The sequence below is a fragment of the Natrix helvetica genome (assembly GCF_964273705.1).
Source record: "Natrix helvetica genome assembly, chromosome: 2".
In the NCBI taxonomy this organism is placed as follows: domain Eukaryota; kingdom Metazoa; phylum Chordata; class Lepidosauria; order Squamata; family Natricidae; genus Natrix; species Natrix helvetica.
Genome location: NC_138552.1, coordinates 253480291 through 253496484, shown reverse-complemented (window position 1 = coordinate 253496484; position 16194 = coordinate 253480291). Strand labels below are relative to the sequence as shown.

The 16194-nt window shown below is 40.6% G+C and overlaps 1 protein-coding gene across 6 annotated transcripts in view; it reads right to left on the bottom strand.

Annotated features, from left to right (window-relative positions):
- The window catches only part of ANAPC1 (anaphase promoting complex subunit 1), a 64286-nt gene that overhangs the window by 25352 nt on the left and 22740 nt on the right, over nucleotides 1-16194 (bottom strand). For 4 of the 6 annotated variants that reach the window (XM_081940329.1, XM_081940331.1, XM_081940332.1 and 1 more), the window contains exons 19-29: nucleotides 14439-14704; nucleotides 13015-13106; nucleotides 11124-11272; nucleotides 9817-9895; nucleotides 9647-9683; nucleotides 8522-8595; nucleotides 7923-8101; nucleotides 7239-7465; nucleotides 3231-3349; nucleotides 1586-1857; nucleotides 280-514 (exon numbers count right to left, since the gene is read on the bottom strand). In XM_081940329.1, the coding sequence (XP_081796455.1) occupies nucleotides 280-514; nucleotides 1586-1857; nucleotides 3231-3349; nucleotides 7239-7465; nucleotides 7923-8101; nucleotides 8522-8595; nucleotides 9647-9683; nucleotides 9817-9895; nucleotides 11124-11272; nucleotides 13015-13106; nucleotides 14439-14704 (1729 nt within the window). The remainder of the gene's footprint in view (nucleotides 1-279; nucleotides 515-1585; nucleotides 1858-3230; nucleotides 3350-7238; nucleotides 7466-7922; nucleotides 8102-8521; nucleotides 8596-9646; nucleotides 9684-9816; nucleotides 9896-11123; nucleotides 11273-13014; nucleotides 13107-14438; nucleotides 14705-16194) is intronic. The other 2 variants (XM_081940330.1, XM_081940334.1) reach the window with 1 other exon arrangement.

Sequence of the window (16194 nt, the reverse complement as noted above, 5' to 3'; positions counted from 1 at the left end):
CTATTTTCAGTGTTGGCTTTTTATACTTTTAATGCTTGTCTTTATGTATGTTTTTTATTCGATCGTTGCACGTCATTCAGAGTCACTTCTCATGAGATGGGCAGCTACATATATTTGATTGATTGATAATTAAGCATTCACCTCAGCCGCTTTAAGAGTTTCCCTTGTCTGAGCGTAATTGGTCACCTTTACTTTGCAAAGACAGCAGCACGTAAATCATTGAGACCATGGTTGCCTCGTGTAGAATACAGATCCAATCCCAACCAGCTTCCTCCTTACCTATTTCTGACAAGAGAACTTCGGCAGTGTGCCTGTGAGCCGTCCCTTGGTACACCAAGCCTATTCCTATCACAGCCGCCACTTGCACATTATGAGGCACATCCAGCTCAGTGGAAGTCGGAGGCAAAAGAGCCGGTATGTGGATACTGAGCAGCCGGGTGATCGACATATCCATTGTGCCCAACTTGGCAGCAGAAACGCCTAGCAACAGCCCAATGCTCATCATCTCATGACCCTACCATTAGGAGGGAAAAAAACATCTTGCTCAGAAGCATGAATGAATCCAAGGCAATAAAGGCAGTCCTTGTTTAACATCTGCCTCGTTTACTGATCGTTCACAGTTACATCGGTAAAGTAACTTTACAGCCAATTATCGCATTTATAACATTTGCGAGTCAGTCAAGCAAAGCTGAGATAAGATCCTAAGCATAGTCATGGTTTTACTCAGTGACTGCTTTGCTTAACAACTAACCTCCCAGTCCCAACTGTGATTGCTAAATGAGGTCTATCCGTACACAAAAGCTCACATCCTGTGCATCGTACACTCAAAATTAAAACTCACTGCAAAATTATTGTTCTTAACGTTCAAACATTTATATATCCTTGGGAGCAATGGAGACTCTCTGGGTCGTGGGAAACATGATCATGTAAGGTAAAAGAATCTCCACCAAAGAATTGCAGTTCTTTTTGCTGCAGAGATTTCTGATGGGGAAAGACAACAATGGAACGGAGGGGATCCACAAAAATCAGATACTGAAGAGAAGAACTTTTACTATTACAAGCCACCACTAGAAACAACCCAAGAGCTTATTTTATGGGTTAGTGACATGGTTCTTAAACTGCACTGCAATTTATATTAATATATTAATAATATATTATAGTAGCTTATTACATCTGCCATAAATGCAAAAACTGCTGTCAAAACTGCAGCACAGGAAATTCTGTAAACATTCATAAATATGTTAATATATATATATTAGTATAAATATATAAATATATATTTTTGTAAAACGCGCATTATGAACCATCAACATCTTACCGTCAATACAAGAAAACTGCTCACAGAACAGATTCTGCATTACAACTAATAATATCATTAAAATGTTATGACTAATGCAACGTCCAGGCCAATCACTAATTAAATGGTTAGGAAATTCACTACTCAGTTAAACAGTGGCCCTGTTCAGCTTGTGAAGTGGCTTTTAGTGTGATAATCCTATCTCTCCCAATATAAAGAAAAGAACAAATATATATATTGGCCCAAAGAAAGCATTGTCTACCCCTTATTTTTGAATTATGGCCTCACCTTTGTTAAGTAGTCATGGATATTAAGTGTTGCAAGCTTTGTGAGATGGCCGTTCAAACCCAGAGCCATGAGAAAGCCCGCATATTCATTGGCAAGTTCAGCGTTTTTGGGTTTGTTGTAGACAATCCACGCAGAGTCTATTTGGGAAGCCGGAGCGATCTTCAACCCAGCAGCCACACCATTGTGAAAGTTTGCCCAGCACGCCATATTAGGAGGCACATCAATGTTCCCACTATTGAGATCCACTGTGGTATTCCTAGGGGGAGCCCGGCCTACATAGGAGGATAAAAATATTTTTTAAAAATGAAGTGTAAAACAACAAGAAAGACAAGTTTTCTTACTCTGGTTTTTTTGAGTGCAACAGGCTTCCAAAGCGCTGACAGCAGCCCTTTACAAATTACTTTAAGAAATTATGTTGAACACAAAGAGCTTCAGTGCTTCAAAAAATGCACTCCAAAACAAAGAAAATAATCCAAAGATTATTTAATATAAAGGGAAAATAAAAAGGGAAATCACTTGGGACTTTTTGAAAAAGAAGGATTACAAGTGCAAGATGAAGGAATGTTAGATTAACTCTGAATAACAGAACAAGTTTGGATACAGGTTCTCCCCCCCTCCCTTCCATCCTACACATGCATAGTTCAGGAAGAAGCAGCCTAATGAGACCATCCTCCATAGATCACAAGATACAGTGTGGATATACATGGGAGAACCTCCTAATTTTATAAGACAGTGGTAGCTAACCTCTTTGGCACGGAGTGCTGAAACAGGAGCATGCATGTGTGCCTGCTGGAGCACCAAAACCCGGAAGAAAGCAGCTGGCCAGTGCACATGCGTGTGCAGCCAGCCACTCTCTTCCAGGTTCCGTCGCACACATGTGCGCCAGCCAGTTCAACTTCACGCATGCGCGTGATGGAACCCAGAAGACAGCGGCTGGCCATGTGTGCATGTGTGCCGTCGCTAGCTGCACTTCCAGGTTTTGTCGCTAGCTGCACTTCCAGGTGCGGTCGCACACTGCACACTGACCAGCTGCGCACAACAGAACCCAGAAGAGAGTGGCTGGCCACACGTGCATGCCCACTGGACCACCTGGCTGGTACGCATGCGTGTGATGGAACCTGGAAGTGCAGCTGGCGACAGGGCTCTGTGTGCCACCTCTGGCATATGTGCCATAGGTTCGCCATCACGGCTAAAGGATATGAAACACCTCTCAGGTCCCAAAAGCAAGTAACACACACATAAACACAGTTGCTTTTGCAATTGATGTGGTGGTTGCTGTAGCTATCTTGGCTGTCTCTCTCCCTCACAGTGCATTCATCAGTTTAGCATCTACAGATCCTTATTCCTAAATGCCCCTTTCCATCAATGCATTGAAGGCTTGGGATGAACAAATGTAGGATAGCCAGTGGCTGCAATTAACATGGGGCTGGAGAGGGAGGCAGGTTGGCACTGCAAAGTAGGTAAGGCTGGAATCTGGGATGTTCTTTAATAGGAAAATGCCTATTTTAGGGATCACGCTACAATTATCATCATTCCCTAGCTAGCATAGTGAAATGCTGTTCATAAAACTCAATTTTAGCGTAAGTAATTTCACACGTGTTCGCCCAAGTACACATCAAAGCATGTATCACTCTGCTGAATATACCTGTCAGGTTCAATTTGGGAATAGGCAACGGCTCTGTTGGAACTGGGTGGTAAGAAAACAAAGTAAACATCCCCCTTCCCAAAGGGAGAGCCATGGTTCTTTGACACAACTGGAGAAGCCTGTAACAGAAAAGAGGGCGTTAGCAACTATGTTTTAAATAAATGGAAACGTTTTAATGGTCAACTGCTGATATTAATAAATATGGGGCAGGGATGGGGGAGAAAAGTGGTGCTCTTAAGTTAGTGTTAACTCTTAGCAACTTCTTTGACGAGTTCCTGCAGTTTTCTTGGCAAGGCAATTTCAGAAGTGGTTAGTCATCATCGCCTGCTTTCTGGGGCGTGGGAGAGTAACTAGCCCAAAGTCACTCAGGTGGCTTCATGCCTAAGACAGGACTGTGGCTAGTCATAGTTTCTATCCTACCTTAATCATTACATCAAACTGGCTCTCCATAAATACGTTACACAACTTATATATGGACCAAAGTTCTTTCATTTAAAAATGTCTATTTTGTGAGCTGCTTTGGGCAAGTTGTTTTATAAATGGGAAAAGCAGCATATATATTTCTTCAATAAATATGAATGAATAGAAAAAGAGCATAGTACAACTGTAAAACAAACAAGCAAGAAACAGCCTATAATAGATTGCTTTACAATTGGTCAGTCACTTAAGAGAAAGACTTTTAATCTAAGTGTGGCTAATGCATGAATATGCATAGCTAAGACACCGTATTTTTCGGAGTATAAGACGCACCAAGGTTTTGAAGAGGCAATTTTTTTTAAAAAGTAGGTAGGTGGATAGAGGGAGAGAAAGGGAGAGAAAGAGAGAGAAATACAGTTGGTAGGTAGGGAGAAAGAGTAGGTAGGTAGATAAAGGGGGAGAGAGAGAGAGAGAAATACAGTAGATAGGTAGGGAGAGAGAGAGAAGGTAGGTAGGTAGGTAGAGGGATAGAGAGAGAGAAAAAAATACAGTAGGTAGGGAGGGAGGGAGAGAGAGTAGGTAGGTGGGTAGCTAGAGGGAGGGAGGGAGGGAGAGAGAGAGAGAGAGAGAGAGTAGGTAGATAGGTAGATGTTTCCAGGTGTATTTATCCATGTGCTGGAGAAGGAAATCGCTGACAAACTAAGATTTGTTTCTGTTGACACAGCACTTGATCAATGAATTCTCATCAATCACTCTAACTAAAGAGCTTTCCGAAAGGGGGGAAAAAAGTGTTTGCACTCTGCAAACCTCCCAAAAACGGCCCGTTTTTCGCGAAAACTGCCCCGGTTTTGTTCAAATAAAAGGCATGAATAGCCTTGGGGGGGCTTGCAGAGTGCTCCTAGCGGGGGCAAAAATGAGCAAAAAATGGCCCGTTTTTCACGAAAACGGGCCCGTTTTTTGTCAAAAACATTGCATGCATAGCCTTATGGAGGCTTATAGAGTGCTGCTTGGGGCTAGGGTGGCAAAAAACGGTCCATTTTGTGCTCATTATTGCCCTCCCCAGCCCCCAGGAGCTCCCTGAAAACCTCCATAAGAGTATGCACAGCCATTTTTGTGAAGGGGGTGGAGCTTCGGGAGGCAAAAAATGCTGTATTCAATGTAGATGTACCCAGATTTTCAGCCTCTTTTTTGAGGAAAAAAGGTGCCTCTTATACTCCGAAAAATACAGTACTTCTCCCACCTGCTCATATAAGACTCTTCATGGGACTCTGTGAATTTCATTCTCACAGTTTCATTAATCAAATTTATTGAAAGGAATCTTGAAAATGGCTGTGTACCTAACTCCCCTTCCTATTTATCAATGACTACATTAAGATAGTGTCTCCTGAAACAGGGAAGAAGTTGTACCCACACCAATTATATGTGCAAGAAATGTATATATGTTTTGGTCTCAACATTTTGCAAATAGCCATTTTCGTGCTCAGAGATTTCCATTACAGAATGATTTAATTTCCTCAAAAAATTATGCTTAAGGTTATATGAGCACCTCTCTGCAGTGAAAACATCCTAATAAAAAGAATCACCCAGAATTCAACATATGGGTGGGTAGATGGATAATTAATTAATTAATTAATTCAGCACTTGCTGTTGCAATTATCAGGTGACAAATGTACAAGGCTAAAGTGTAACGCACAAACCGTAACAAATAAAACTGAAGGCAAACTACTCCATGAGTAAGGTGAAGATTGTCACAGTGCAAATTCTCTACTCTAATACTACACAAAAGTCTGGCTCTAACAGAAGATGTCCATTCCATGTGTCTTCTCTGCATGATCAATGCTCTTTCCTCATAGCAGACAGTGGCTTTTCAAGCTATCTTAGCAGCTCGATTACACAATTCTGTAAGCTTCCTATAACAACTACCCTTCAAAACTTTTAAATACTGCTTAGACTGCTTCTCTATAATCATCTCCCCTCTCAAGTTTTAACTGGGCCATAAGTACAACTGAGTGAATCAGCTACTTTCTTTTCTCTCCAGGAAATGTAGCATGGCTTGTATAAAGCTACACTGATGAATTGGATGCCAACGAGATGTTCTGACTCCATCAAGCATAACCAAAATCAGGTTATTCGTTTAATTCAAATTGTAATGAGGTGCATCACTACTAAGCTTCATGAAAAAAATAAACATATAGTCTGGAAATAATAATTTCATGTTTCATTTTTACCTTAAGGCCTTGAATAACTCACCAAAACCTCAGTACCATCTTTGTTGGTTACCTCTATATATCTGAAAATATTCCAGATTCTATTCACCGATACCAACGGCTTCTTTTAATAGTGATTTCAAAAATCCCGTTTTCCAAACCAATTTTTAAATGACTTATTTTTTTACTTTGTCAAATATTTTAAAAACATCAAATGACAACAAAGCTAGTGGAGTTTTAAACTACTGTATTCAGCATAATGTTTATATTATGCTCTGTTACGTTGTGCCAGATTTGCACAACATGCGAGGCATGTTTTAACAGGTTAATTTGGGATTCATTGTGAATACTGCTAATGTCACTTCACTGTATTCTTTATCTTCAGACCTTAAAAGGTGTTGTGACCGTATTTCCTTCCTCAGACAAACTCTGGCAGTGGTTGACATGTTCTAGTAGACCAAATCTCCCTGGGATAAAGATTTATCCTAGGCACAGGGAGTAGAACATCAATATGGAAACACCCATTTTCAATCCTCCCAGGACTTGGGAAGCTATCTGTTCCTTCTCCCTCTGCCTTCTGTTCCTCAGTATGCCCCCACTACCACCACATGCAAAAGCCAGTAAGAATGAGGATGGTGCTATTGTGAGAACTTTGTTTCCCCGAAAATAAGACTTTGTTTCCCCTGGATAATAAGCCCAATCAGCCTTTTGAGCGCATGCGCTAAAATAAGCCTTCCCTGAAAATATTGCAAAACAGCAACAGTCATGAGGTGACCACGCTTGCTGCCTCCTGCACCTCAAAAATAAGACCTCCCCGAAAATAAGGCCAAGTGCTTATTTCAAGGGCCAAAAGAAAATAAGATCCTGTCTTATTTTCGGGGAAATACAGTAGTAGTGAAAGTGGTTCAGCCACCATCCATCTCTTTCTTCCCATTTTCCAATTCCCTGCAAGGATATAACCCATTAAAAAAAAACCAGAGAACCTGAGTTTCTAAGGGTAGTCCCATTATTCTGCTCTCATTGCATGTCACTGTTTCTGTTTTGGCAACAGGGAGAAAATGTTAATTGCCAGTCAGTGACTGAGAGGATCAGATTGCTTGGATTCCTTCTATTAACAGCAGCTGCAAAACAGAAATCTATTTTCTGCCAATCGACAGACTGTCTAACCAGCCAAGGGAGAGGGAAGAATTATTTAACACTGCAAGGGCTGCAACTGCCATAGTGGAGGCACATATGGGGTGTCTTGGATAGGATTGTAATTTACTCCAGCAAAAGTATAAGAACCAGTACTTCCCAATATAATGTTCCGTAATGCAACGAAGTGCAATTCTTTATACTTTGTATAAAGTATAGAAACTTTAAGAGACCAAAAACAGAAAATTACCGGTTTTCTTTTTCTTCAATATATTCATGGTCGCTGACTTCTGGCATCTGAACTACGTTGACACGAACTGGATGGGCACTTTGTAGAAGCCTGCGCACCTCTTGCACTCTCAGGTCTTCGCTCCATATCAGTGACATCACTTCCTGGTTCATATCATTCATTCCATCATCTTCCTCCTCTGACTCCACTGTGGCAGGCATATCAGAGGACAACATTTGAGGGTCAGACTGTAGAAAAGAAAAATAGTGTCATCCCCACTAGGTGGACCTGACCAAGAAATCAATTCTACAAGAAAGCTTATATCTACTTTTACTGAGATGAGCTATTAGAAATTTGCAAATCTGACTGTGATGTACTTCCTCATTCTTATCGTTCAGTGAATTAGGGAGACATCTGTCAGTTGCTTCCTAATATTATCTGGTTGTTCTGAACTTAAAAACAGCCCTTTTTGCCTAGGCAATAGCTCCTGCATTACTCCATCAAGATCATCTTACTTTCTACAGATATGCACTTTGACTACAAGGATGCACATTCAAATATTTGTTTGATCTTCTTTCCAGGAAAATTTAACGTTTATTTAAATGACAACACACCCTTAATCTACATCTAACTACATCAAATTATAGAAAGCGGTACTTGAAAATGATTTTCTCGGTTTTGCTTTTTTGAAATTCAATTACTTACTGTTTTACATTTTGGAAGGTTTCCCTCACGAGCCTGTTTGGAAAGATCTTGACGACCAATCAAAAGGCAGACTGCTTCTGGCCAATCAGAGGCAGGCTGCTGTCGACAGTGATAGATTGCGTCTCTGATCGGAAGAGCAACTCCAAAAGGCAAAGACTCCAGGTCTCTTAAAGTGAATCCTTTTTAGAGAGAGAATGAGAATTCTATAAGTCCATATTTACAGAATATTCTATAAATCAATTCAAAGACCCAGGAACCAAGAGAGAAAATTTCCCACAGAACAGACTGCAAAGGCTATTCCTAAACTGAATATGTGTGTTTCTTTTGTCCCACTATTGTCCCGTACCAAATTGCAATAACTAAACTATAAAATCTGCTTTGGCCTATGACAACAATGGGATATTTTACAAGCAGCAGTCCACCATTCAAATTGCCATTGGTTCACTAAATTTACTGCCTGTTTCTAGCTTCATATATTAGCCACTTAAAAATGAAGTTTCCAGTCTCCAAATATATTTAGGAAGCCTAACACTGCATGTCAAATCTATTCAAATTCTTCTGAAAAAACAAAATAAACAAAAAATAGAAGATCTCCTTACCTACATTTGCCATCCAGACAACTAGTTTTTCTGCAAGGCTAGAAGCAGATGGACTGTTCCTCACACTGCATCTGCTAACAAGGAAATAAATATAACTTACTGATCCTTTTGACACCCAAATCTGCTGCCCAACATGTTGCCCCTTCAAAAGGACCTCAATTCCCTACTTCTACTGCATGCTTGACAGGTATTATTGGAGTCATAAAGCAACATTTCTGGAATAAACAAAGTATCCAGAAATTTACATATGGGAAATAAGGGAAAGGCAAGTCAGGATGCTTGAAGATAAAATGTGTACAAAAATTTCCAAGCACTTACAACTATAAAATCTGGGCTGCTGAAGAGAACAGAAGGCAAATTTCTTCTAGCTTTGCTAGTATTATGGAATAGATAGCTGATAAGGGCTGTAACTGCAACAAGTCAGAATACACAATTTCCAGAAAACTTGAGTCCCAACATTTTAAATTAGATTAAAAATGAAAACCCCATAGGGATGGAGTCCTGCAAGCCAATCTAGTGGTTAGCAGTGGTTAGAGTGCAGTACTGCAGGCTACTCCAGCTGACTGCTAGCTGCAGTTTGGCAGTTCAAATCTCACCAGGCTCAAGGTTGACTCAGCCTTCCATCCTTCGGAGGTGGGTAGAATGAGGGCCCAGGTTGTTGGGGGCAATATGCTGTAAACCGCTTAGAGAGCTGTAAAGCACTGTGAAACGGTATATAAATCTAAGTGCTATTGCTATTAAAGTGATCCAGTCACTTTATGATGGCTGGATCACTTTGATCACAGTGATCACTGGTTGAGGATTGACCATCACACATTTTAATCATTTCACGGTATATAAGTCTAAGTGGTATTACTATTGCTAGAAGAATAAGGTCAAGATCCCTCTTTCTTAGCAGTATATGTGAGTCTGTCTCTCTATTCACCCTAACTCCTTCATTTTGCAGCCTTGTGGGGAAAAGAAGTACAGAATACTTAAATAGTGAAAGAAGAAACTGGAGAGATGCAAAAACACAAGGGAGCCTCTTAAATATCCTTAGAGCTACATTCTAATCTTATTCATGAGAGCTAACAAATGGGAACAGCTTCCAAATGGCAACATTCTCTCCTCCACCAAATAACATACCTAGATTCTTCCTGTTCAATCTGCTGCTTTCGCTGTCCTAAAAGAGAAAAGCAGAAGCAATGGAAATGCAAGCACCCCTGCTTTTTTTTTTTTTTATAGCAGGGGTGATGCAGTAAGTAATAGGCAAAAACATCCATTTCAGAATCTGTGTAGCCCTGAAATTGTATTACCTGATGTTATTCTGGACAAATAGTTTGAGGCTTCATTTGAAACAGCACTTTCATCACCAAGTATATACAGAACAACGCTCTGCCGGGGAGAAATTAATGCTGCATTACATAAAAGTCAGCAAAGTCATCTTAGCAGGAAAAGAGGTGAGCCAAAACTTGGGCTTAAAAGAATCTGGACATCTTTACTAAACATACATGAGGATGCACTTGTATATTCAAGGCCAAATAAGCCAGGCTCAGTGGCAAGTGTCCATGAAGATATGAAGCAGCATTATTTAGATTCAGACTATTAACCTATTAAAATCAATATTATTTATAAGCAGCAACCATTCAGGGTCTTAAGAGTCTTTCTAATTCTGCACTTTCAGATCATTTCATCTGGTAGTGCCAAGAGTATTATTTGAAATCTGTTTGTAAAACAAACGTTGCCATAAGCAGGACACACTGTTGGGGGGGTCGCATCCTGTTGCCATGGCATCAACTTCACAGCTCGCATAATAGTGCCATAATTTAGGAAGGGTATCCATGCTAATACTAAATTATGCTTCCAGAATTTTGGCTTCAGCACACCTGATATCATGTTACTGCTCAAAAATCTTAGTTCAAATAAATATACATACAACTTTTTTTGTTTGCATTTTTTGTTAAGGAAAACAAGTACATTTCTATATTAGGCATCAAAATTTAATAAATAAGTAAAAGAAATATTGAAATTCCATATTCCAGTATGTATTTCTCTCTCAGAAAATAGGGGGAAAAACTATTTAAAGGTACATTATGAATCTGCTCAACTGTAATAAAACTTTGTTTAGAAGGCATCCTCAGAGTTAAATAGGGGAGAGAAGAATATGTCCTTTTTTCTATTAAGCAATACCCAAGATATTTTTCTGGCAGAAACAAACTAATATAAGTGGCACCTGCCTACCTGTACATTTTTCTTTTTACAAAACCTCCAACAGTTCACTGATATCACAATAATTTTGTGCATAAACATATAATCTGGAACCACGTGCTGTGTAGCTGTAGTCAGACATATCTGAGTAGTTTATACAAACAAGCGTATTTTCTCCATTATTTGAAGCAGAACTATAGCATAAGAGCAATTGATTGTTGAGTAATTCGTTCCTAACAAATCAATTCTCTGTGAATTCAGCCAGTCTTCCTCCCTTCCTTCAATCTGCCTTTTTCTCATATCCAGAAAATTCCAGGTGGCTTGCAGCTGAAAACTTTTTTTTTCATTTCTTAAGCATTTGAATTCATATTCAATGAATCAAATCACTTCTCCGGATTGTTAGTTTAATACATACCAACACTACCAGCTTGCTCCTTTCACAGATTCCAGGCAAGTAAGGATAGGGTGGCACACTTTCTCCCTTCAAGCAAGAGCACAGCCACTGAAAGATACTTGGTGGCTCAGCCGAAAAAAAGGAAGGATGATGCATAAAGCCTGTTTGGGCTTAATCATACAGAACTTGAGTTATTCATATACCATTTTAAAGATTATATCAAAGCTGCCTTACTGCCTGTGAAAATAGACAATGCAGATATTTTTCTGGGCATTAGACTTTCTATATATATAAACCCAAAGTTTTTCAAAGCAGGCAACTTTAAGCTGTCTGGACTTCAACTCCCAGAATTCCCCAGCCATCGTGGGAGTTAAAATGTACAGACTTTATTTATTTTATTTATTTATTTCGATTTATCAGTCGCCCCCTCTCCGCAAAGGGACTCGGGGCGACGTACAATTAAATCAAAATACAAGTGTGGCATGGAGGAGGTGACATCAATATTTAACAATCAAATACAAATGGAAGCCACTAGGTTCAAATAAATAACAATCAATTAAAACAATTAAAACAGTTAAAAACCCCAAAATTTACGTATAAAATATTAAAATATTAAAATTGCCAGGGAGGTTAGAAAGTTCTAGTTAAGCCAGGCCGGCTAGTTGGAACAGGTGGGTCTTGAGTTTCGTGCGGAAGGAGCGGAGATCGGTCGTTGTCCTGATATCTGGGGGGAGGTCATTCCAAAGGGCTGGGCCCATCACAGAGAAGGCCCTATTCCTGGGCGCCGCCCTCTGACACTGCCTGGTGGACGGCACCCGGAGGAGTCCCTCTCTGTGAGAGCGAATTGGTCGCAGGGATGTATGGGGCAGAATGCGATCCCGCAGATAGCTAGGTCCTGTGCCATGGAGTGCTTTGAAGATGGTAACTAACACCTTGAAGCGCACCCGGTAGACCACAGGGAGCCAGTGCAGCTCGCGCAGGAGAGGTGTTATATGGGAGAACCTCGTTCTCCCCATGATTACCCGCGCGGCCGCATTCTGGACCAGTTGCAGTCTCCGGGTGCATCTCAAGGGGAGCCCCATGTAGAGAGCATTACAGTAGTCCAGGCGAGACGTCACCAGCGCATGAGTGACTGTGCGGAGGGCATCCCGGTCCAATAGGGGGCGCAATTGGCACACTCTATTCTGGAAGTTGAAGTTCACACCATTTAAAAACACCAACTTTGAAAAGCATTGATATCAACTGACACTGGTGATATACCTAAGTCTTTCTTGAATAAAAAAAGTCATCGTTTCTGGACATAAACAATGCTAATTTCCTTGATGGAAGGTGTATTATTTCCCCTATTATTATTATAATGGCAATCTGTTTGTTTTCTTGGGTGTCACCTATCATACACAGCTTGGGCACATTCTTAATTTAGAATAATATTCATATCATCTGTGGTAAAATGGGTTATTTTACTGACAAATGTTAAATAGGCTGAGCTTTCTCCCACATTTATTCAGAAGGCAAAAGAGTCACCCCCCCCAAAAAACTTCCTCGGGATTCTATTCATTTCCAAAAAATCAGGTTTATGAAATAAACGTTCTGACAGCAGCAGCTGTTTTTAAGCAGAAGAAAAAACTTACTATGTGTGTTTATGTGCTTAGAAGAAATATAATAAGAATTGTTTATGATGGGTTATAATAACCATAAAACATTATATATTTCTTGTTCAACTTCAGAGTTAACTAAAACAATCTTACAAGATTTCCCACAAAAGACAGGAAGAAAGTTCATATCAGTGGATATGTGATTACTTTAATATGTCTATGATAAGCATGGGTGGAAAATCAAATATTTTTACTAAAATTATTAATAATGGACACTATCTTCTGTCAAGAATCCCAATTATTTTCTTGATACTTACTGGGATCAATTATGCAAGTTTGCTTAGAATCCTTGACAAGCATGGGATAGTCTCTGTAATAATAATCAAGATACGTTTCCAGTTTTAAATCCCTAAAAGGAGAATAATATAAAAATTGAATGATGAATACAAAATATATAAAAGACACGTATTTATTTATTTATTTATTTATTATATTTTTAAATTATCTGATACTTCCCTTGTTAGGGTGCCTATTCGTTAAAAACATGAAACATATAAACTGTGGTTTACAATAAAAATGTCAGCATTTTATATACATCAAAACAAAAGTAGTGATTACAACAGTAATAATGGGGTTTTGTTTTTTAATTTTGGGGTAAACAAAAAATATTCTCTTGGTACCAGACAGACCCTAATGAAGGCAACAGATGAGGTTCTCTGGGACATTGCTGACATGACTTTTTCTTTTGTGGAGAGAAATTGTCTTAGTGGAGGAAGCATTTGAAAAGACCTTGGTTCAAGTTCTCAGCAATGAAGAGGCAAACAAAAATGAACTCGGCAAAAGAAGCCTTATCTCCTTTCTCTTTGAAGCTCTTGTATTCACTCTGCTGACTGAAATGTAGCAGATAAAACTCCAAGTAAGTTACCTTATTTTTCAGACTGTAAGATGCTCCAAACCATAAGACACACCTAACTTTTGGGGAGGAAAACAAGAAAAAAAAATCTGCCTCTGCCTCCCAGCAATCTGCCTCCTTTCAGCAAACAACAAACAGCCTGGTCAGATTCACCACAGCCTGATTTAGCACAAGCAGCTGATTGGTGGTTGGATCGCCTCCCGGCATACCTCCTATCAGCTTTTCCAGGCTCCGGGGATCATGCCACCACCTATCGAAACCTCTGTGCGCCCCATTTTCGGCCTCTGTGTGCCTCATTTTCGGCCTCCGCACATCCCATTTTTGGCCCATTCCAAGTGGCGGGGTTTGCAGTAGCCATCGCCTGGAACGAGTCGAAAATGGGGCTCTCACGAAGGCAAAAAATGGGACATGCAAAGGCCGAAAATGGGGCTCGCGGAGGCTGCAATAGGTGGCGGCGGCGATGAGTGACAATATCGGGGATTCCCACAGCTTGGAACAGCTGACAGGTGGTATTCTGGGAGGCAGATCTAACCGCCAATCAGCTGCTCATGCTAAATGAGGCTGTGCTGAAGCTGAGCAGGCTGCTTGCTGTTTGCTGCAAGGAGGCAAATTGCTGGGAGGCAGAAGCAGAAGGGTGGGAGCCAGCGGGTGGGCGGGGCTTCAGCAACATTCGCTCTATAAGAAGCAGAGACATTTCCAGACACTGGGGGGGGGGTGTGTCTTATACACTGAAAAATACAGTATATCTGCTTACAAGTTTTGTTCCAAGATGACTTAATTGCTGCCAAACAACACAACTAGCCCAAATTTCTTTCAAGAAGATCGCACCTTGCCAATTGTAACAGAAGAACAACAAGAGAACGAATTCCTTCACTCATCAAGCAGTTCAGCTTGAGTTCCTCATAGATTAAATGCAGCACACAGAAAATTACAGGGATCTGGGGGAAGAGAAGAGTGGTGGAATCCAAGCAGTGGTTGTGTGAAGGATTATCCTTAGGGTATTTGGCTTCCAATGGATCCAGTCGCAGAGCTTTAGCCAAAGGGTGAGACTCAATATTTTTATGGTAGTCTGAATTTAATAAATATTCCCAGTCCTGGTAAAACAAAAATAACAGATAATATAGAGTGCTTCATACTGGATTGTTAGGTTTGTTAGCATTTTGACACAATAACAACTGAAGTCAGAAATAACAAAGGTAATGTTTAAAATGTACATATTAGTATCACAAGTTGAAATCCCAAAAAATTGAGACACCTTAAATATATTTAGTTAATATTTATTATTTGAATATTTCAACGTTTGGTCTTGTCGTTTTTATTTGGTTGTAAGCTGCCAAGAATAACTTCAAAATGAGCTGGCAAGTTTTTTTTTTCCCCTTCTGTCGAGCAGGGGAACGGGGGGAAAGTTTCCACCTCACCGCACAGCAGCTGCGTCCTTCAGATCTTGCTTTTCTTCCAGCTGCCTCATCGCGAAGAGGCCACGGTGCCTCACCTCTTGCCTCCCGGTGCCTAGGGCGATGCAGGGAGCCCCCCCGGCCGCCGTCGACACAAGGGGTACCCCGCTACGCCGCCCCCTCGGCAGGAGCCCCTCCAGGGCGTCCTGTGCCCCCCGGATCAGGGGGGGCCACCAGGAGTGTGCGGGGCGAGCAAAGCTTGCCCGTCGCGATCCACAGCCGGAACCGGAAGTACAATGATGGTACATCATTAGGAATAATAATTATAATAATAATTTATAAAATTTATATGCTACCTGACTCCAGCAACTTTGGGTAGTTTATAAATTGTTAAAAACATTTAAAACAAGGAACAAAAATACAAAACACAAGATCAACACAAAAGAACAAAGATGGCAGAGAAAATAAATTCAGAAGGGAACACTTGCTTAGACTACTGCCATGCACTCTACATGGAACTATGCTTGAAGAATATCTGGAAGCTACAGCTGGTACAGAATACAGCCACAAGGACAGTTCTTGGGATCCCTAAGACAGCCTATGTTACATCGCTGTTCCACAAGATGCACTGATTAAAGTTTATTTCTAGGTCCAATTCAAGGTGTTGGTTATCACCTTTAAAACCCTTCATAGCATGAGTCCAGCTTACCTGAAGAACTGTCTCACCATGACAAAATTTGCCCATCCCACTCATGCCAGCAGAAAGGCCATGCGATGGACACAGTCAGTCAAGGAATTCCAGCTGGTGGGGTCCAGGAAAACAGCCTTTTCTGCCATGGCTCCTGCCCTTTGAAACATTGTCCTTCCCCTCTCCCCCCACCCCATGAGATCTGCATCCACCCCTTTGACCTTCCAAAAACACCTGAAGACCTGGCTCTACAAACTGGCCTGGGATCCCAGTGGGGATGCATCATTCTGGAGGTGGTTGACAGACTAAATTAAGATCCCACCTGCCCCCATGCGCATCTTGCTCCCTTCCATCCCATCTTGTTAATTTTAAACCAATTTAAGGTTATTACATACTGTTTTAATGTTTTTATTGGTTTCAATAAGGTGACATAGAAGTATATAATTTGAATAATATATAAATAAATAACACAGAAAAGGAAGAAAAGGCGTGTCAATTATTC